Source organism: Myotis myotis, unplaced genomic scaffold (genome assembly GCF_014108235.1).
Source record: "Myotis myotis isolate mMyoMyo1 unplaced genomic scaffold, mMyoMyo1.p scaffold_m19_p_10, whole genome shotgun sequence".
Lineage (NCBI taxonomy): Eukaryota > Metazoa > Chordata > Mammalia > Chiroptera > Vespertilionidae > Myotis > Myotis myotis.
The window spans coordinates 30,625,343-30,644,465 of NW_023416314.1; the positions used below are offsets into that span (position 1 = coordinate 30,625,343).

Here is a 19,123-nt window from a genome sequence, read left to right on the forward strand (position 1 = left end):
TCAGACAAAAGAATGTATTTGAAGAAAAAACAGATTTTTCAAAACTGGGAAATTCCATCTACTTTATTGATCCTCCATGTCTACAGAATGGCCAGCCCCTCTCACTTTTCTTTTCCCAAGGTGGAGGGGAGACTGTAAATGTTGGTCCCAGACACAGCTCAGAGCTGGAATAACAGAAACCCTCACCATGCAGCTGTCCAGGCCCCACACTGTCAGAGGCATTAAACATTACTAGGCATTAAATATTACCAGGGAAATATCACTGGTCCAGAACAGCAAACAATTGTATTCGGCAGAACTCTTCCTAGGAAGAGAACTTGGTGAATTGAAAGGCAGGAACTGATGGGGGCAGAGTACGGTCACCAGGCAAGTTCAGACAGTTGTCTGTAAAACACCACACAAGCGGGTGGAGGGTCTTTTGTTTTGTTGAGAATACACAAAATTATGGCTAGGAGGAAATACTTTTCATACCTTTTGGTTCTTTACCTCTTGATAAGCAGCCACTCCTTTAAATAAATGTGGGGGGAACCATGTAAAGAATATTGTATTAGTGTACTCATTTGAAAAGTCACTTAACTTTCATGAATGCCTTAAATGGAGGTATTCTTAGGTCTCCCTTCTCCTGTTTTTTCCTCTAAGGTCTTTGCCAAGGGAGGTTGTAGTATTTCTTGTTTTAGGGGTCCTTAGGCAAAACATAGATTATGCTCTCCTAGTGATGACAGAATGGACACTAGGACCTCTTAAATGCCTTTCCTGAACTCCCACACTGGACTCTTGGAAAAACATGATTTAAATGTTCCTCAATTAAAGGTTGAAATATTGCTTCACCTATGCCAAAAACCCTTCAGACCTTTGTAGTTTTACTACGTTCTGGTGAAGTCATGGGATGCTTTCTTTTAAAAACAAGGTTACATCCAAACTCCGATGGCGTTATCCCTTCATATGAAGACATATCCTGGATGCTATTGAATTAGGCAAATGACATTACTTTCTTGGGTTGAAACTAGAAGACCCATGATGTAGATATAAGCCTGCAATAGTCCATCGAGCTGAGCAGGGAACATCCGTATACTAAGGCTCCTAGGATCTATAACTCAGCGTGTATGATCATAGAAATGTTAAGCCAAGATTTTTGTAGACCATGACCATGCAACATATGCCACTAAAATCTATTTGTCTTTCAAGCACTACCTAAAAGAATTTCTTTCACCCCGAGTCTTATATTTTATGATCAGGAGCCTGTTTTCTTCCCTTTGAAGTTGTTTTTTTCTTCCCTGTTTGCTGTGCTTTAATAATATGAAGGGGCTTCACTCTAGAGATGCACTGAAGCAAAGCAAAGCTTCAAGGAGCCCTGCTGAGAGAATTAAAACATATCACATCAATTCACCCTTCTCTTTCTGCCCGCCCTCTATTAATTCAACAAAGTTATAAAAACAAACAAAGAGAATAATGTGCAAATACACACATACAGGGGATTTGAGTTTTGTTTTGTGTTTTTAGATGTGAAGAACAGAAAACCTCCATAGAGCTGCTAAAGCCTTCTAACCTCATCAAGTCCTCTTCTATGAGTCATTAAGTTGCTGAAGCCCAGAAAATCAAATTTGGTTTAGGGCTGTTTGATAATGTAGTAACACAATAAAATGTGATTCACCAATTAGCTCATGTAATTAGAAAATCAAAAACATGTTCTAAGTGGCTGGTGGACACACATAAATAAAGTATATTGTCATTCTTTGTATTTGCTGATTATAGTTATAATTACATCTCCAGTTGATGTTACTACATTCCAATTCCCCAGGGAAGTGAATTCATAGTTATCTGTGTTTTTAAGTCAGATAAATGAATGAAGCATTCCATTCATCAAGTCATTCATTCACTGTTTTTTTTGTTTGTTTTATCAATTCTTTCTTGCCAGGCTCTCTGGTAGACTATCCCATCCTTGCCTCCATATAACTCTCAATCTGAAAAAACTATGTTTAAATTTTTGTATGGAAGGGAAAGTCAACTGAAATGAGAACTCTACAACAACGACGGTTTTATAGTTAAAAATTAGTCTTTCTTGGAGATTCCTAAATATTACTAATATTACCAACACGTATATGAAAAAAAGAAACTAGTGATTTGAGAATGTTTTTGCTTCGTTTTGCCTGGCTCAAAAGGACTCTGTGATAGATAAGAATGGGAACTGAATATCTGTTGGATTATTTTAAAGCAGCTCTTGATATATGCTGTATGTACAGCTGTTGAAATCTAAAGCCTATGCTCTATGTTACCTGGCTCTATGTAAAACGTATTTCTTTAAGTTCAAATCAATTCAAAGGCTGGTTGGATGGTTAAAAGTATCTCAGTAAGAATTTCGACCATATCCTACTTTGCTCTGTTTTTTATTGCAACTGAAGTACATGGGCATGGTTACATGGTCCAGGGCTTCCTAATAAATATAATGAGAGGATAATAGGGATGAATTGCCTGAGCTTAAGCCAATAAAGAAAGGCTTTCTTATGTGACATGGTCATTCTTAATGATACTTTAGATTAAAAAATGACATTTGGTTGTGCTGCCCTTAAAGCTGATTTTTTAAAGTAGTATATTAGTGTTAATTCATAGACATTTTAAAATACATTAGGAAAAAAATTTCCTTACAACACTGTGACATTGTTGCTGGGCGGCTTATTCTTTTGTCAATTCACAATGCATATTTTGTATTGTTCTCTGTCCCACAAATATTGCAAAATTCTAAGGGATGCAATAAGCTTGATTATTTTTTGGTAGAGTCTCACTCATATATTTTAGAGTAGCTTGGATTATATTTTATTTAAATATAATCACATATCAAAAAAGTGTGGTTTATTCATAGTCAGAATGAAACTTAACTCCCAAATGTTATTTAAGATAACGCTGTCTCCATCTCAGTATGTATTTAATCGTTCTCTCTCTTTTTTTTTGCTATTTACAGGTCAATGGGACAGAAATTGAATATGAGTTTGAAGAAATTACTTTGGAGAGGGTAAGAAAAATCCAATAATCCAAAGCCCCAATCTTGCTTTCCACATTCTGCATCCTAATGGTTTGTCTTGCAAAATTACACAATTGTATATTATACCCTGGAAGTTTCCAACAGGGCTCACAATGAGAATATTAATAAAATTCTTTCAGTGGAAGGCCCGGGGACAAACAGACCAAATAACCAGAATGTTCAGTATATAGAATGCATTGCCAGGCTTTGGAGCAGATGAAAAGATAGAAATGTTCCATGAACTAGTGCAGTATTTTTTCCTATTGTTTTGATATACATCTTAGATACAGTATGAAATTTTTTTATTTATGTGATATTAAGACTGTCTTTATAATTACCATTACCATGCATTTTTAAGTTTAAAAACAAAACAAGTGATGGATTTTAAAAGCACCCCTATTGAGAAAAACACAGTAACCCTGCAGATCTCTGAAAATATGCTGTTAGAGCCTTGGCATGGCTTTGAAAAATTAGGGAAATTCTGTGCAACACAACTCTAGTATGTAAAGATATTTTACAAAACAGTAAGAGAAAGACCAAAGCCACCTACAAAAAATAAAATTAAAAAAAAGACCAAAAGGCATTAACAGGATATCCATCACAAAAGAAAGGGCCAGTAAAATACAGAAACCTGTTCAACCTTACTTATAAACAAAGAAAACAATGATGCTAAATAGTTTTTATTTACCTGATTGGCAAAAAATTTAAAAGGAGAATTAACATTTACTGCCATTGAGTGGGCCTGGAATTTGGTGCAATCAATGTATCAGTTTGGAAGAAGGTATCAAAAGTGTTAAAATGGACATGCTTTTTACCCAGAAATTGTACTTATTGAATTATACAAATATATAAAGAGTGTTCATATTCGTATTTTTTATAATAGTGAAGAATTAAAAAGACAAGTGTTTAATAACACATTATTATATGTCCATATAAATAGAAAATCATATTAAATTATAGTATTTTTAAACATTTAATTATAAGTATAGAGAGGTAAGTAGAATGTATTATTAAATATATTATTAAATTAGCCCTGATAGGTGTGACTCGGTGGTTAGAGTGTCAATTCCTGGTCAAGGACACGTATCTGGTTGCAGATTTTATCCCAGGCCTGGTCAGGGCATGTGTAGGAGGCAACCAATCAATGTGTCTCTCTCTGATATTGATGTTTCTCTCTCGTTCCCCCTCCTACCTTCCCTTCCACTCTCCCTAAAAATTAATGGAAAAAATATTCTCAGGTGAGGATTAATTATATATATTTCATTATAAATTAAAATGAAGTTAAAAAGGATATATATAGTAATAAAAGGGTAATATGCTAATTAGACTGGACATCTTCTGGATGACCTGCTGGACAAAGTCACAGTGGTGGGGCTGAGGCAATTAGGAGGATCAGGCCAGCAGGGGAGAGCAGTTAGGGCAATCAGGCAGGCAGGTAGAGGTGGTTAGGGGCAATCAGGTAGGCAGGCAGGTGAGTGGTTAGGAGCCAGAGGTCCCGGATTGTGAGAGAGATGTCCAACTGCCAGTTTAGGCAGTTTAGGCCTGATCCCACAGGGATCCCAGATTGTGAAAGGGTGCAGGCCTGCCTAGAGACCCTCGCCCCTCATACACGGATTTTGTACACTGGGCCTCTAGTTTATAATATAATCAAAGAAGCACAAACAAAGGTATACATGCAAAATATGCGTTTATAAATATATACATAAAGCCTAGAAGGATACACACCAAAATGTTAAAACTGGTTAAGTTTTATTGAGGATTTTTGGGGTGATTTTTCTGTTTTATCTTTTTATTTATATTTATTTGCTAAAACTTCCGTAACAAATATATATTACATTTATTCTAAAAAACAAAAATGGAAGTTTATTTCTTAAGCTTTAATTCTAGTGTGAATTTATACTCTAAACCTACACTTAAATATATTTTTTTCTTTTGAATTTTCACTTTCCTGAGTCAGGTAATTTATCATTCTGTCTAATTTATATTGAGTGTGAGTGGTTTTAAAAGGAAATTTACATTGAAAGTTAAGTGTTTGCCAGATGAGTATTTTAAAACTTACATTATGAACTCTGATAAAATGTTAATGGCATGCTAAATGGAGAAAATTGAAGCTTATGGAAAATTTGTCTAAATGTGAAGATTACTAAGGTCCTCTCCGGAACTGGCTATATGATTTGTGGGGCACAGTACAAAATGAAAAGTGGTGCTCTGGTTTAAAAAACTGTAAGAATTAAAAGATGGCGACAGGAGAGCATTAAACCAGCATGGGTGAATCTCTCTATGGAGCAGGCCTGTGTCTCTCCCCACCCCTTCTTTCACAAGGGCACATGCCCCTCAGTACTCCCAAACTTCTCCTCCCTCTCATTTCTCAAAGTATTTCTTCTCTCTCTCTCTCTCTCTCTTTCTCTCTCTCTCTCTCTCTCTCTGCCTCTCATCTCTGTCTTTCTCTCTCTCTCCCTCCCTCTCTCCCTCTTCACCCCCCTCTGCCCCTCCCTCTATGGCTCTCTAAATAAATTTTCTCTTACAGTTTGAAAAAAATAATCAATCAATTAATTAATTAATAATCAATAATTATTAATAATAAATTAATAATTATTAATAATCAATCAATAATCAATAATCAATTGATTAATTAATTAATAGCCCTTCTATACATAGGGCCCTCTTTGCAACAATCTCAAACTCATGAGACCAACCCTTCTCTCTCTCCATTCTCCACACATATTAGCATCTCCAATGCCCCGCCATTTAGTCACCCTGGCTTTATAGGTCAAAAAATAATTAGAAGCTAATGTTGGTGTGAGGTACAACATTCAGGAGGAATATGACCATTGTGTGTTCTAGTTTGGGTTCTGACACTTATTTGCTTCATGATCTAGCAGGTCACCTCAGGGCTCTCTCCCTGTCATAGGGATTCTAGTTGTACTCTAAAGCTTATCATTGCCATTCATTGCCCCCCTCTCCCAAAACCTCTATGTTAAGTATCATCTTCTCTGTACAAGGCACCTCCTTTTTGTGTTCGTTGTTTATTCTTATACCTCATTCCAAAACTTCTTCAACCCCACTGGGATCTTGCATCATTGATTCCATCATTTCCCTTGAGTTTTTATCCTTCGTTATGCCCCCCATTTCCTCCCATGTATTCCAATTGTTCTTATCATACTTTCAGCATTTTTTATCCTCCTTATTTTCTTGTGTTCATCCCACAAAACCTCATCTCTGGTTTATCTGCCATGATTAAACCAACACCTTCCTACATGCTCCACGCCAGCACCCGGGCAGCTGAACCTGGCTACAGAAGTGCTTACTCATCTCACTTTAAAATTATAACCATCGATTTCAAATGGACCCTCCAAACATCCTAGCTGTTCTTAAACATTTCTTTAGGAAAATCACTTTCTCATTCTCTAGGACAGCAATTTCAGATCTTATTTGCCCTCATCAGATCTCTACCACCAATTCCCTCATCCTCAGACTCAGCTGTTGACATCTCTTCATTGTCCCAGAGAAAACCCAAGCACTCAAATGAAAACCACCTCACGTTCCTACCACTAGGTCTGCTAGTGTGCTCTCCCTGTTACAAGGAAGGAGTTTTCCCTGCTCATCCCAAGGTCAGCTCTTCACTCATCACCTGAACTCTGTAACTTCTCATCCATTTAGAGACTCTGCCTCTGCAGTTTTCTCCTCTCTCTCCTACAATATCAGTTTCTCTCTCTCTTTTTCCTGGATAAATTTAATACATCATATTAAATATCATATAATATCTCTCATCTTAACACTCACACAGTCCCTGAACCCAAAGTTCCCCTCCTATTACTGCCTTATTATTCTATTTTGCTTTACCAAATAACTAAGAAAATCATCTATTTATTACCTCATTTTCTTATTTTAACCTCTTTCATGTTTTCATCCCCACAACAGTCCTAATACCATCCCTATCAAAGTAACACCAGGTTCCATCTTGCTAAATTCAAGTATCAGTTCTCAGTTCTGACTGATTTCTCAGCAGCATTTGATGCAACAGTCACTGCCTCCTTCCTCAACGGTGTCAATTCCTTGGTTTCTGGAACAAAACACTCCTGTTTATCCACCACCTCATCAGTGCTCTTTTCCTGTGTCCTTGCTGGCTCCAACTCTAAATGCTGGGGCACTCCAGAAACCCAGTGAATAGACTCAGTCTCTTCTCATGCTCCAGGTGATCTCATCCAGACCCACGACTTTAAATTCCAGCTACCAGCTGGTGATTCCTAAATCTGCAGTCATGAGCTCCCCTGCACTCCAAATTTGGACAGCTAACTGTCCGGTTGGCATCTCTGGTATGTTCCCAATAGAATTTATTATTTCCCTGCACTCCCTACCCTCAGGGCCAAAGCTGCTTCTAGCCTAATATTCTTCATTTAAACGAGTTGGTTCTATCATTTTTCTTATTATTCAGGCCAAAAAAATCATCTAGACATCTTGCTTAATTGTGCATTTCCCCTCAGCATCCAGAGCTAGCCCTACTGGTACAAACATAAAAATAGATTTTAAAATCAATCACATCTTGCCACCTGTTCTGCTGAATCCTGGTCCAAACCAATATCATCCCACGCCTGGACCACTTTTCTCCTCAAAGTAGCCAGAGTCATATTTTAGAAAATATAAAACATATCATACCACTTTTATTCTTAAAACTCTCCAAGAGGTGATAATTACATTCATCATCATCATCATGTACAAGGCCTTATACAATATGACCCTACTTCTCTCTCCAACACTATGCCCTCACCACCAACTCTTTGAATATATTTTACTCTTGCCAATCTGCATCATTTCTAAAAAAAAAAAAAAAAAGAGCCAAGCTTTTCCCACCTCTAGGCCTTCCTATATGTTATTCTATCTGCATGAAAAAATATCTCCTCAGATCTTTTCATGAGGTTAGAGACATATGGCCTTCATTTGAAACCTGCCTCTATCACTTACTGGTTGAGTTAATTCAAGCTGAATACTCAACCTTTCTGTGCCTTAGTTTTCATATTTGAAAATGAGGCTGAAGACTTTGTTATTACCTCCTGGGGCCCTTGTAATGATTAAATTAGTTAATATAAAGATTTAGAACAGCATGCACAGCTGTTATTCTTAACATTTTCTTTGTGTTAACAGGATAATTCTCACATGTGTTATTTGTCAGAATCATTAAGGAAGCTTATTAAAAACACTAGAGGCCCAGTGCACGAGATTCATTAACTGGGGGTCAGGCGTCCCTCAGCACAGCCTGCCCCCTCTCACAGTCCAGGAGCCCTCAGGGGATGTCCTACTGATGGCTTAGGCCCGCTCCCCATGAGGAGTGGGCCTAAGCCGCAGTCTGGCTATGGAGGCTCGGGGGAGGCACCGTGTGTGTGTGTGTGTGTGTGTGTGTGTGTGTGTGTGTGTGTGTGTGTGTGTGTGTGTCTGCTGGGGTATCCCCAGCTGCGTCGGAGGCTCGGAGCAGGCACCCCATGTGTGTGTGTGTGTGTGTGTGTGTGTGTGTGTGTGTCCACTGGGGGCCTGTCCCCAGCCACGTCAGAGGCTCGGAGCAAGCGCCCCTCTGTGTTGATCTCTCAGGCTCTGGGATGCGCCTGCGTGTTGTTCTCTCAGGCTCAGGGCCACGCCTGGCCCCTCCTCCTGAGCTGGTTGTGACCATTACAAAGTCCTGAACTCATTTGTATATTACTTCTTTTATATATATATATAGATATAGATATAGATAGATAGATATAGATATAGATAGATAGATAGATAGATAGATAGATAGATAGATAGATAGATAGATATAGATATAGATAGATAGCTTCCAAGTTTCAATGAGCAATTTACATTAATCTAGCAATAACTTCTTTTATACCAACTTTTCTTCTTCTTTTTTTCCCCCAGTTACTTTGTTAGATGTTAGACACCTAATGATGAAGAAGTTATGGTCATTGCTATATGCATTTGTAGTTTACACTTTTTCTGCATTTAATCTCTACAACATTCAATTTAGTAATAAACTCATCACATTTGTAACATCCCTATGAGATGGGTATTGCTAATTCCATTTTACAATTAGGACACTGAGGCTCAGAAATTAAATAATTTGTCAAAACTAATAATGTTACTAAGGAATGGAGCTAGGATTCAGACCCATACCCAACATATACTAGAACCGCACTCAGCTCATTGCCACTGAGTTAAACTGCCCTCAGAATTAAGCTCAAGTGTCATTTCCTCCAAGAAGTTTTCCTTGACTCTCCCATTTGGGCAAGGTGCCCTTTCATAAATTAACACAAGTAGAAAACTTTTTATATTAAATGATGAATAAAATTTGTCTTTTCCACTGACCTGTGAATTTCTTGATGAAAGGAATTTTATTATAGTTTTCTTTATACTGCCATGATGACATAAAAAGAAAAGGGAAAGCCACTGGGCAATTCAAGGTTGTGTCAGCATCATTCATGGCATTGGCCACGTGGTACTCATGGTGAATCTCACAAATGTTTTATGTACCTTTGTTTGTCAAGCATTTACTGAGCAAAGGCACTGGTCACCGTCCTTGCTTCATAGTATTTTACAGTCTGGCAGAGGACAAGGAGAATTAATAGGCAGAAACCATTAAAAAGAACCATGAGGATACCTGGCCCAGAATGGAGCACTTCCCTGAGGCATTAAACCTGAGCTGGCTTATTGAAGGATGAGAGGATGCTAGCTATGGGAATGCAAATAGAGGAATGCAGCCTTTCAGACAGGGAATAGCAGGTGCAAATATTCAAGGGTCCATGGAAAAGAAGCATGCTCAAGGAATTGCAACTAGTTCAGAATGACTGCACTTCTAGCTATAAGTAGGACCCAGAGACAACGCTAAAGCGATGGAGAAGGTTGAGAATAAGATACCTTGGACAACAAGCAGAAGGGTTTCGATTTCATTGTGAGGACAATGGAAAGCCTTTGAAGAAGTTTAAGCAGAAAAGTGACAATCATATTTGTGTTTCAAAAAGATGACTTTGGCTGTGATATTGGGTATACATTTCATAGAATTCCGGAGATGATGCAGCTATGCCATTTAAGACATAATTAATGGCTAAATTCTGGAGTGGTGATGTAGGAGGAGATGATTTAAAATATGTTAAGAATGTTAGAAGAACAGATTCTGCTGTTTTGTAGGATGGGAAAATGCCTGCGAGAGCAGAGGAGTCCAAGAGGCCTGGACTATAATCCAACAAATTCCTTTTATTAACATAATCTGTACCTCTCAGAGATGGGCAACTGTGATATTTCAAGCTGCTGATACCCTGGGCTTTGATGACATTAACAAAGGTAGTGGAGTTTAAAGTCCATGCCTCTGAGTGATTTGTCTATTATCCAAGTATGAAGTTAATAGGTTATGAACCTCTAATATAATTTATATCAAGAGAAGCTAGTTGACCCAGCATGGATAATAGATTCATCATGCCTTCATAACCCTGACCAACATGCATGACTACAATTTAGCAGATATATTGAAGAGACTGTCTATCTGCCACCTCCTCCCAGGCCTGCCCCCAGCCTCCCCAAAAGAAAGAACATTTGGAGTGTTTTCCTGACAGCTGCAGAATGTATGGCCATGTGATACTATTTGAATGTTCTGTCTGACAAGTCAAGGATATTCTTTTACAATTAAGAAATTTTGAAGATCTGAACCCTCTTCCCAAATATAAATCATTGGCTTCTGTTACTTATTTAACCCATGCGAAAACAAACAGATTTATACTGTAAAGAAAAGTGACTGATTTACCACAAGCTGCAAATTCCTATAGATGAACCAAGTTTTGGGTATAAGTTAGGTAACGTGGGAATTTTGAAAACAGTATTTGTGAATTGCCAGGTAAGAAGTGATTCATTAAAGCTGTCTATTGACATACTCTCCAAATTAATTAGAATGTCATTGAATGTCTGAATTACTTAAGCCCAACTTGTTTCTCTCACATTTTTGAATTTTCATAAGGATGAAAATTTCTAAATTTAAATGGAATTAAGGGCCTATTACTTCAAATAATGTAGAGGCTTTGGGATTCTAAATTTCTGATTTTTCTCTGAGTCTCTTTAGCCCTTTTTAATTAATAATAACAGGAATTAAACATAAGAGTCCCAATTATATTTGATTTGGTTTCAGCTTTTATGTAGTCAGCTGTAGCACATTCTCATTCTAGTTCAGTTAAATAATTTTAAAATATAATTGCCTAGTTATCAATGTATTTTTTAAAGCATGTTGTGTTTCTCAGTGGAATCTGCCCTTGAGATTGCAGGCATAGCTTCTTATAGAATAATCCAGTGCTACTGTAGTTCTGTATTTTCTTATTTGTTAATTCACAATAATGTAGTTCCAAGCTAGACAAGCCATTACAGTGTATTTTGTTTTCAACAGCTTTAGGCTATGATATTTTCTATAGATGCTCTGATCCTCCTTAAAATATTCTATTCTAATGATCTTCCATCTTCGATCTCTACATATAACATTGTGAGCAGCTATTGTTGTAACTGGACATTAAAACTAGCAGGAAGAACATCCTCCTTCTTCAGAACTTCTCTCCCCGTTCCAACCATGTGGTTCTGGGGAAGACAATCAGTCACAACACGCATGGTCACACAGTTGATTGGTCTGGAGCTACTCATGGGAATTACCTGGTGAGCTGGTAAAAACTACCATTGAGCCTGAGCCCTGACCATACCAACTGTATCAGAATCTTGGGGGGTAGAGCATGGGAAAGCTTTAATTTTTAAAACTTGTATTAGTGATTTGATGCACAGTTCAGAGGCTGTCACCTGAGTCAAAATGAACCAATCAGAGTGCTCCTCTTAGAGAGCCAGAGAAATGATATAGGAAAGAGAGAGGGAACAAGTGCTCTTTCCTGTTATGACTGTCTTAAAGACCCAACCAGACACCACTGTCTTTCTAATAACTTCATGAGCCTTCCCTGAAATTCTTCTTAGCCAGACCAGTTCAAATAAAGCATTGTAACTTGCCTGCAAGTGGACCTATACTAATGTATCTTGGTGTTTAACTATGCTGAGGTTGTTAAGTCATGTCCTATGTTCTCAAAGTAAATGTTGCCTTGCTTCAATTCTCTAGTCTTCTAAATTCTAGTCATGTCTATCACCACTAAGGTGAGGTCATAAAGCTAAGCTCTCCGGTACAATACTGTTGGCAGGTTGCAGTAAACCTTAATATCCCAAAGCTTACACATACCATCTCCTTTAAAGTAACCCATTACTGCGTTCCAGCTCCCAGAAATAAAAGAGCAATAAAAAAAGAGAGTGACAGGTAAAGTGAATGGCTACTGACAGGTCTATGAATTTAGGTCTCTACTGTCTAGAAATCTTTTTGATTTGGGAGCCAATAATCTTTGCACATGTGAAAAGTACTTTGCGGTGTTAACCATTAGACTCAGATGTCAGACAAAAAATCGACTGTTAGAAATACAGTTTGCAGACATTTAAGGGGTCATTAATCTAACTTTTCTTTACTTGTAAGCATCAAAGTCTCAGGATTAAGGACTGTCTAATAAACATACCTCAAAGAGCTGATTTAGATGAATTGGCACAAAATACCTTTTGGTGCAATTCAGCTGCTGACTCCAACCTTCTCCATTTTTCTTTATAAGCTCCCAGCTGAGTTATCTTCTTTCACCTTATGAGCCCTCTGCATTAACAAGTGCTCTCTTCCAGTGCATTAGTCTGAGCCTTAGTCCCCTCAGATCATGTAAACTGGCTATATATTTCCTTCTGTAAACTTCTTGTTACACTATTACCCACATATTTCTTTAACATGCCCTTGATTATTACCAGCATAATGGTACTTCTAAAACCAACAGCTTTTAGACAAAATATACAAGAAAAAGACTCACAGAGAAATGACAAAACTCTATCATTGCCAAGTTGAATGTTCTAGTTGGAATAGATCTCTTTCCAGGACTCGTTATCAAGAAGTTGTGGGTGGTTAAGGAGGTTTGGCAAGAAGAGCTCTAACTCAGGGGTGTCCTGAGAGTTCTGGGTCAGGGAGGTACTGGTTCTGAGCCTATTGAAACTGAAAGACCCAAGGAGCGATACCGCATAGGGCCCAGCAATCATACCTGAATCACTAAGTATTAGATCTTGAGAAATAGTAAAAGCTGGGGGTTTTGTTACTTGTAATTGAACAAACCATGACTGAACAAATCATAGATACGTTTTTCTGTAGCTCAGCTGTCTGGCTGACAGAAAATGTAACCTCAGTCCTTCTTAGTGCTTTTCTTCCAACCACTTCAACCGTCTCCAGAATTATCCCACAGTCTGTGTCCCACAGTGACAAGACAACCTATGCATCATTTGGTCATATTTTCTCCCAAGTAACTGCTGCAACATCCATGGCCCCCTCTGGTTGTCCCCTCTGGTCTGTCAGTTTCTGCTTTACCTTTCCAATGTAGCAGGTGTTTGTTTGTTCTCTACCCATGTCATGGTTTTCACCCCTTCCACTTTGCTACTGTGCTCATATTTTAGTTCAGATGGTTAACCTTCACCCACATGACCCATGCGCTTTGGTGGAAGCTAAGGTGACTGAATTCTAGGGGTGGGTTCTTACTGATTTAGGCTAATCAACATAATATACTCCTTTGGCCTCCATCAGCAGTGGCTATGCAACTGAATCCAGTGCAATCAGAGTGAATTCCATGACTTATTAGAATTCAGAGGCAGAATTCACCTGCTTCCACAAGCATGAAGTGAGGAAGACTATAGGGCAGATAGTAGTAGCTTGGAGCCATTGCACAGCGGATTGCAGATTTAGAATGAAGGAGCATTTTAGAAAGTAGAGTAAGTAAATGGAGGACATAACAGTCTTGGAAGTATCTCGAGACCATGAATCAAACAGTTGCTGAGGCACTCCTTTGGAATTTTTATTAAAATAAACAATAAATCCCCTTTACTGTGTTAGCTAGTGTGAATTGGGCTTAAGTTGCTTGCAACTAAACAAAACCTAAGTGATATAATGGATTATAAGGATCTTTAGGAAATGCTTAGGTTCTCATTTTCTTAGATGTGCCTGAAAATCATTCAACTCTGAAAATTATTCTCTCTCCCTTCTTATTCTAGTTCAAGGGATTCTCTCCCTACCTTACCCCCTATTTGGGAAGCCTTACTCTTGTTCCCTCCTTCACCAGGACTCTTTGCCTCTGAAGAAGACTCCTCTTCTCCTTTTTCATCCTCCCCAAACTCTTTAATTTCTCTTAAGGGCTTAGGTTTTGAGGAACATAAGCAGAGATTCTTTGCAAGCTATTCTGATTTCAACCCTCCCTCTCATTACCTCCCCCCGCCTAAGATGAACACCTGCTTTAATGGGGGGAAAGGAAAAGGAAAACACTGGGAGAAAAAAAAAACACAAAAAAATACTTGTATCTCAAAATAGAGTTGCATAGTAGGAAAACTGAAAGTTATTTCCAGTATTTGAGAAATGCTTAGAACTAATAGGTTTAAGTACTTATATTTTATCCACTTGGCTTGATGAGCTTGATGCATTTTTAAACTTTCAAATTATCTATCCTTTGGAGAAAAGGAATGCATGAATTACAAAAATATTCATAGGCATCAGAACTTCTATGGTGTATTACCTTGTTTTACAGTTTTCAAATGTTTTATCTATATAGATTCAGCATAAATTCAACAACATCCATTTTGTCATTGAGAATAATGTTATCATTCATTTAATTCAGGATCACCAATTTTTCGATCCTCAAATTGCTCTTTACTCCCTTACTGTTTCTGCCTGACAAGCTGCTTCTTAACCAAAACCCAGCTCATAAGTTCCCTTCTGTGAAAATCCTTGATAAATTCCTCAGAGTGAGCTTATTCATTCTCTTCCTTACCTCAGGACTTTCTCATTGTCATCTGTGTTCATGTATCAACTTTTAAATAAATTTCAAGGCCTCAAAGGCTAAAATATTTCTTGATTTAATTCATTTTATTTGTGAAACATCTTTTCACGAATGTATTTTACATCTACCTGGAAGAATCTAATAAAATCATTATAAAAATAAGTTAGTCTTTTGACAAGAGATAGAGGTTAAAGATTGCTTTTCCTCCTAATAGTGTATGTGTATGTATACATTTATACATATGCACATATATGTATAATTTTTATACATTTTATATTACATATTGTACATTTTATCTTATATATACATACAGTTTTCATCTATCTGTGTGTATTTATGTTTATAGATAGATAGGATCTCCTTTGTAAACTAGACACAATGTTCAGTGCTATTTCTCGTGCTAGTAGCAGTAACTGCTGCAACAGTGAGTATATCAGTCTGTCATTTGTTGGGGTTTCAGCCTTATATGTTAATTATTCCATAGTGCAGTGTTTCTCAACCTTGGCTGCACATTAGAATCACCTGGGAATCTTTTTAAAATCCTTATTTCTGGGCCTCATCCTCCGGAAATTCTGTTTCTTTGTTATGGGGTGAGGCCACAACATTAGTAACAAAGAAACAGAATTTCCGGAGGATGAGGCCCAGATGATTCTAATGTGCAGCCAAGGTTGAGAACCACTGCTATAGTGGTTATTTTATATCTTAACAATTAGTCTATTATGTAAGCTTTAGAGCCTCTCTTTATAGATAATCAAACTGTGTTTTCAAAGATGTTAAGGCCTTCATTTATGGTTGCAAAACTAGTGTGTGGTAGAGCTGGCCGATCTGTCTTCAATTACTATGCAATGCCACTAGTAAGCCTAAAAATTATGGAAGACTGTTTTGAAGTAACATATGTATTCTCTGACCAGCCATGATATTTTTAGATTGCCTTTACAGCTTATACATTTATCTAAAGGGAATAATATGCCAAAAAGCAAAATAGGTTAGCATAGAAAGCTAAAAGTACCTTCAGGATAAAGACAAAGGCAGTAAGTGGATAGATATGCATTTATTTATTTTCATAATTATTTCTTAATGTTTGAGAAATATGACAATCTCTTCACGCCCCCCCCCCCCCGGCATTTGTTTAAACTTGACTCAAAGCTCAATGGTGCTACCCTAACTTGGGGGTGTGGGCAACAAAAATGACATTACATCTTGTGTACTTAGCATTTTTCTAATTCAAAAAAAAAGAATCCAGTTCAAGAAGTGTTCCAACTGTATCTTGGAAATTTTCTTCCTGAAAATATATCTATGTTTTTTGAAGCTAAACGTGGTGAGGTTGTCTATTTTTTCTACTATGCAGGTAGTATTGTTTCAGCCAATTGATATAATGTACACATTTATAATACAGCTCATATTTTAATATTCATTATTTTCAAGATATTTTTCAAATATTTTATTTTTCAAACACCCTGTGAAATAGGAAGAGAAAACATGGCGCTCCTCACTTTGTAAATAAGGAAGGCTCAGAACGTATTTACAAGAGTTCCCTGGAGTCACTCAATACAGAGCAAAGGCCAGTCTAAAATTCACACCTTTAACTTCCAGCCTTGCTCCTTTCCTCTATCTCTTGCTGTTTTAATAACAAACAAATGCAAATAATTGCCCTATTTAAGTAAAACAAACTGAAAATATCAAAATGTAGTCATTAATTTATTTTCATTTTATTGAAATCAGAAAAAAAACTTCCTCATACAAAATGAGGTTTTAAATCACCCCAAATTATTTAAACTTGATTTCCTTAAAGCAACTATCATAAATGGTTAGACTCATGAGAAGCATTTCCACACCCCAAGATTTATCTTGCACCTTTAATAAGGGGGACCCTTTATAATGCTCTAAGTTTTGAACATCACTGTTTAAAAGGCATTTCTTACATTGATTTAAATTATCCCCCAGTAATTTCTACCAAACTATTTTTACCAGCATGTAGATGTTATAGTTATGTAGCCTGAGATCAAATTGTGGCTTTTATATTTACCTCCCTTGTGAATGCAAGCAAATCCCTTCATCTACCTGTGCTTCAAGTATGCTCATCTGTAAAACAGGTGACAGTAATACCTCCCTCATAGAGTTATTGTGAGGACCGAGTGAGTTCATAAATATAAGTACTATAGGAGACATACTGACTGTTGTTCCTTGTCTAGATGCTTTTCATGTGGCAGGCCTTGAATTGTTTAAAAAAGAAATCAACATCCACTTTCTCCCTGAGTCTTCTCTTCTGCAGAACCACCACTATTCCCCCCATGATTATTACTATTATTATTATTCCCCACATAGTCTCCTTCCTCTGGCTATGCTCCTGGTTATTACTTTCCCTCCTAAAAATTTCTCACATTCTACACATCTGCATTGACTGCCCATTATGGTGCCTGGAATTCACACTTTGTTCATTCAACAAGCATTAAGTGATAAGTGTATCAGACACTTTGAATAGGTAGTGAACTAGACAGGGTCTGCCCTCAGAGAGCTAAGGAGCTCGTAAGGGAAGACACACATGTGAATTAGAGTCATTGCCTCAAGGAGTTCTACTACCACACAGTGTCAACCAAGCTTGTCATCTTCTTGTTCCATATAACTATTCCATGACATGAGCCTTAAAAAAGAAAAACATTTTTTTATACTCACTTTGCTGTGGTAAAATGAAAACCCAAGCTTTTACATTATGATCCTTTCTTAGTGGGCGGTGACAAAATATACAAGTGACAAAATATTTTGTGAGAGCTACTTACTGCTGCCTCAAAATTAAACTCATGTCAGTGTTATTTAATCATCCTCTCTTCAAGCATGTTACGTTAGGGACAGGCTGTTGTCAGCCTGGGTTGTTTGGACAGAAATTATGACACATGTTTTTGAAGTAGTCTATCACCTTTGCATGGCCCACAAGGATGCTCTTAGGTGAACTGACCAAATCCTTTGCCAACACTTGAGAATGACCTTGAAATGAAGTTCACATCCCTGCCTGGACAACCTATGCACCACTCACATTTGGCTGTTCCTCTGAATAAGAAGGGCGTATTTTTTCAAATATATGGGAAAATGTTCTGGAAATCTGCACTTTGTGATTAAATTCACTTATTGTGTTACCTTATGTAATCCTAATTGTAGCAACTCTCTGAAGTAATTATTATCATTCTACTAAAGCACAGAGTGATAAAGTGATTTGTCCAGGGTCACACAGCTAGAAAGGGGAGAAAAGAAATCTATACTGAGACTGATTCAAATCTAAAATATCACAAAAAACCATTCGTGCTATAGTTTCAGTGTCAGCTCATTGTTAAGGCCGACTGTGTCATTTCACATAGCATGGTGGTTTTGCTTTGGAAAGCTTGGCATTTGAACAGCTGATGTGAGGATTCTTGCTTCTGGTTCCCGAAGAGATATTTTTCAACCTGAACCCAGAGTCTGCATTTGTGCTCAGTGGGGAAGGAGAAATGATGACATTAATTGAAAACATCACTGACTGTGAAATCAGTTACCTTTTAAACTTCAGGGTTATTGAGTTAATGAATTAATCTTAGAAGGTTGTGTATCATTCTTGGAATTCTGAGAAAGGAAATTGAATATTAACCCAGTTCACATCTATAATGCACAATTTATAGCCACATGCAGACTGAACCAGATGGTGGAAACATTCTTCCATTCTTTAAGATTATTTTATGTTGGGTGACCCACATACAGCAGATCTTTTAACTGACTTGTGTGATCAAAATAGTAAAACATCTGTTGATAATAGCCTTGAGAACAAATTGGTGCTTCCCAAATGTGCTTGAGCTATAAAGTGTCTACTGTAATAATGAATATAAGATGTAGAGACAGCATTCTAAACATATTCTCTCTCTCTCTCTCTCTCTCTCTCTCTCTCTCTCTCTCTCTCTCTCTCTCTCACACACACACACACACACACACACACACACACACACACAATTTGGTCATATCATCTCAAAAAAATTATGCCCTCCAACACTGCTAAAAACTCATTCACAGAAAACTCAGTTTCATTGTGAATACATGGGGCTGATTTTTTAATGGTCAGAAGTATGGTTGTGAATTCATAAAAAGTCTACGAAAGGAGATTAAATAACCATACTTAGGCAGTTTCATATGAAGCATGTCAAAGCTGCATAGTTTTGTAACCTCAGGAGAAAGTCAGTCTTCTGAACATTCATAAGCCACCAATGAA

The 19,123-nt window shown here is 37.4% G+C and overlaps 1 protein-coding gene across 10 annotated transcripts in view; it reads left to right on the plus strand.

Moving 5' to 3' along the window:
• The window catches only part of DLG2 (discs large MAGUK scaffold protein 2), a 1,392,511-nt gene that overhangs the window by 758,299 nt on the left and 615,089 nt on the right, over positions 1-19,123 (plus strand). For all 10 annotated transcript variants that reach the window (XR_004970363.1, XM_036324800.1, XM_036324794.1 and 7 more), the window contains one exon: positions 2,957-3,007. Coding sequence is in view for 9 of the 10 variants with exons in the window: in XM_036324800.1 (XP_036180693.1) it covers positions 2,957-3,007 (51 nt within the window). In the remaining variant the exon portion in view is untranslated. The remainder of the gene's footprint in view (positions 1-2,956; positions 3,008-19,123) is intronic.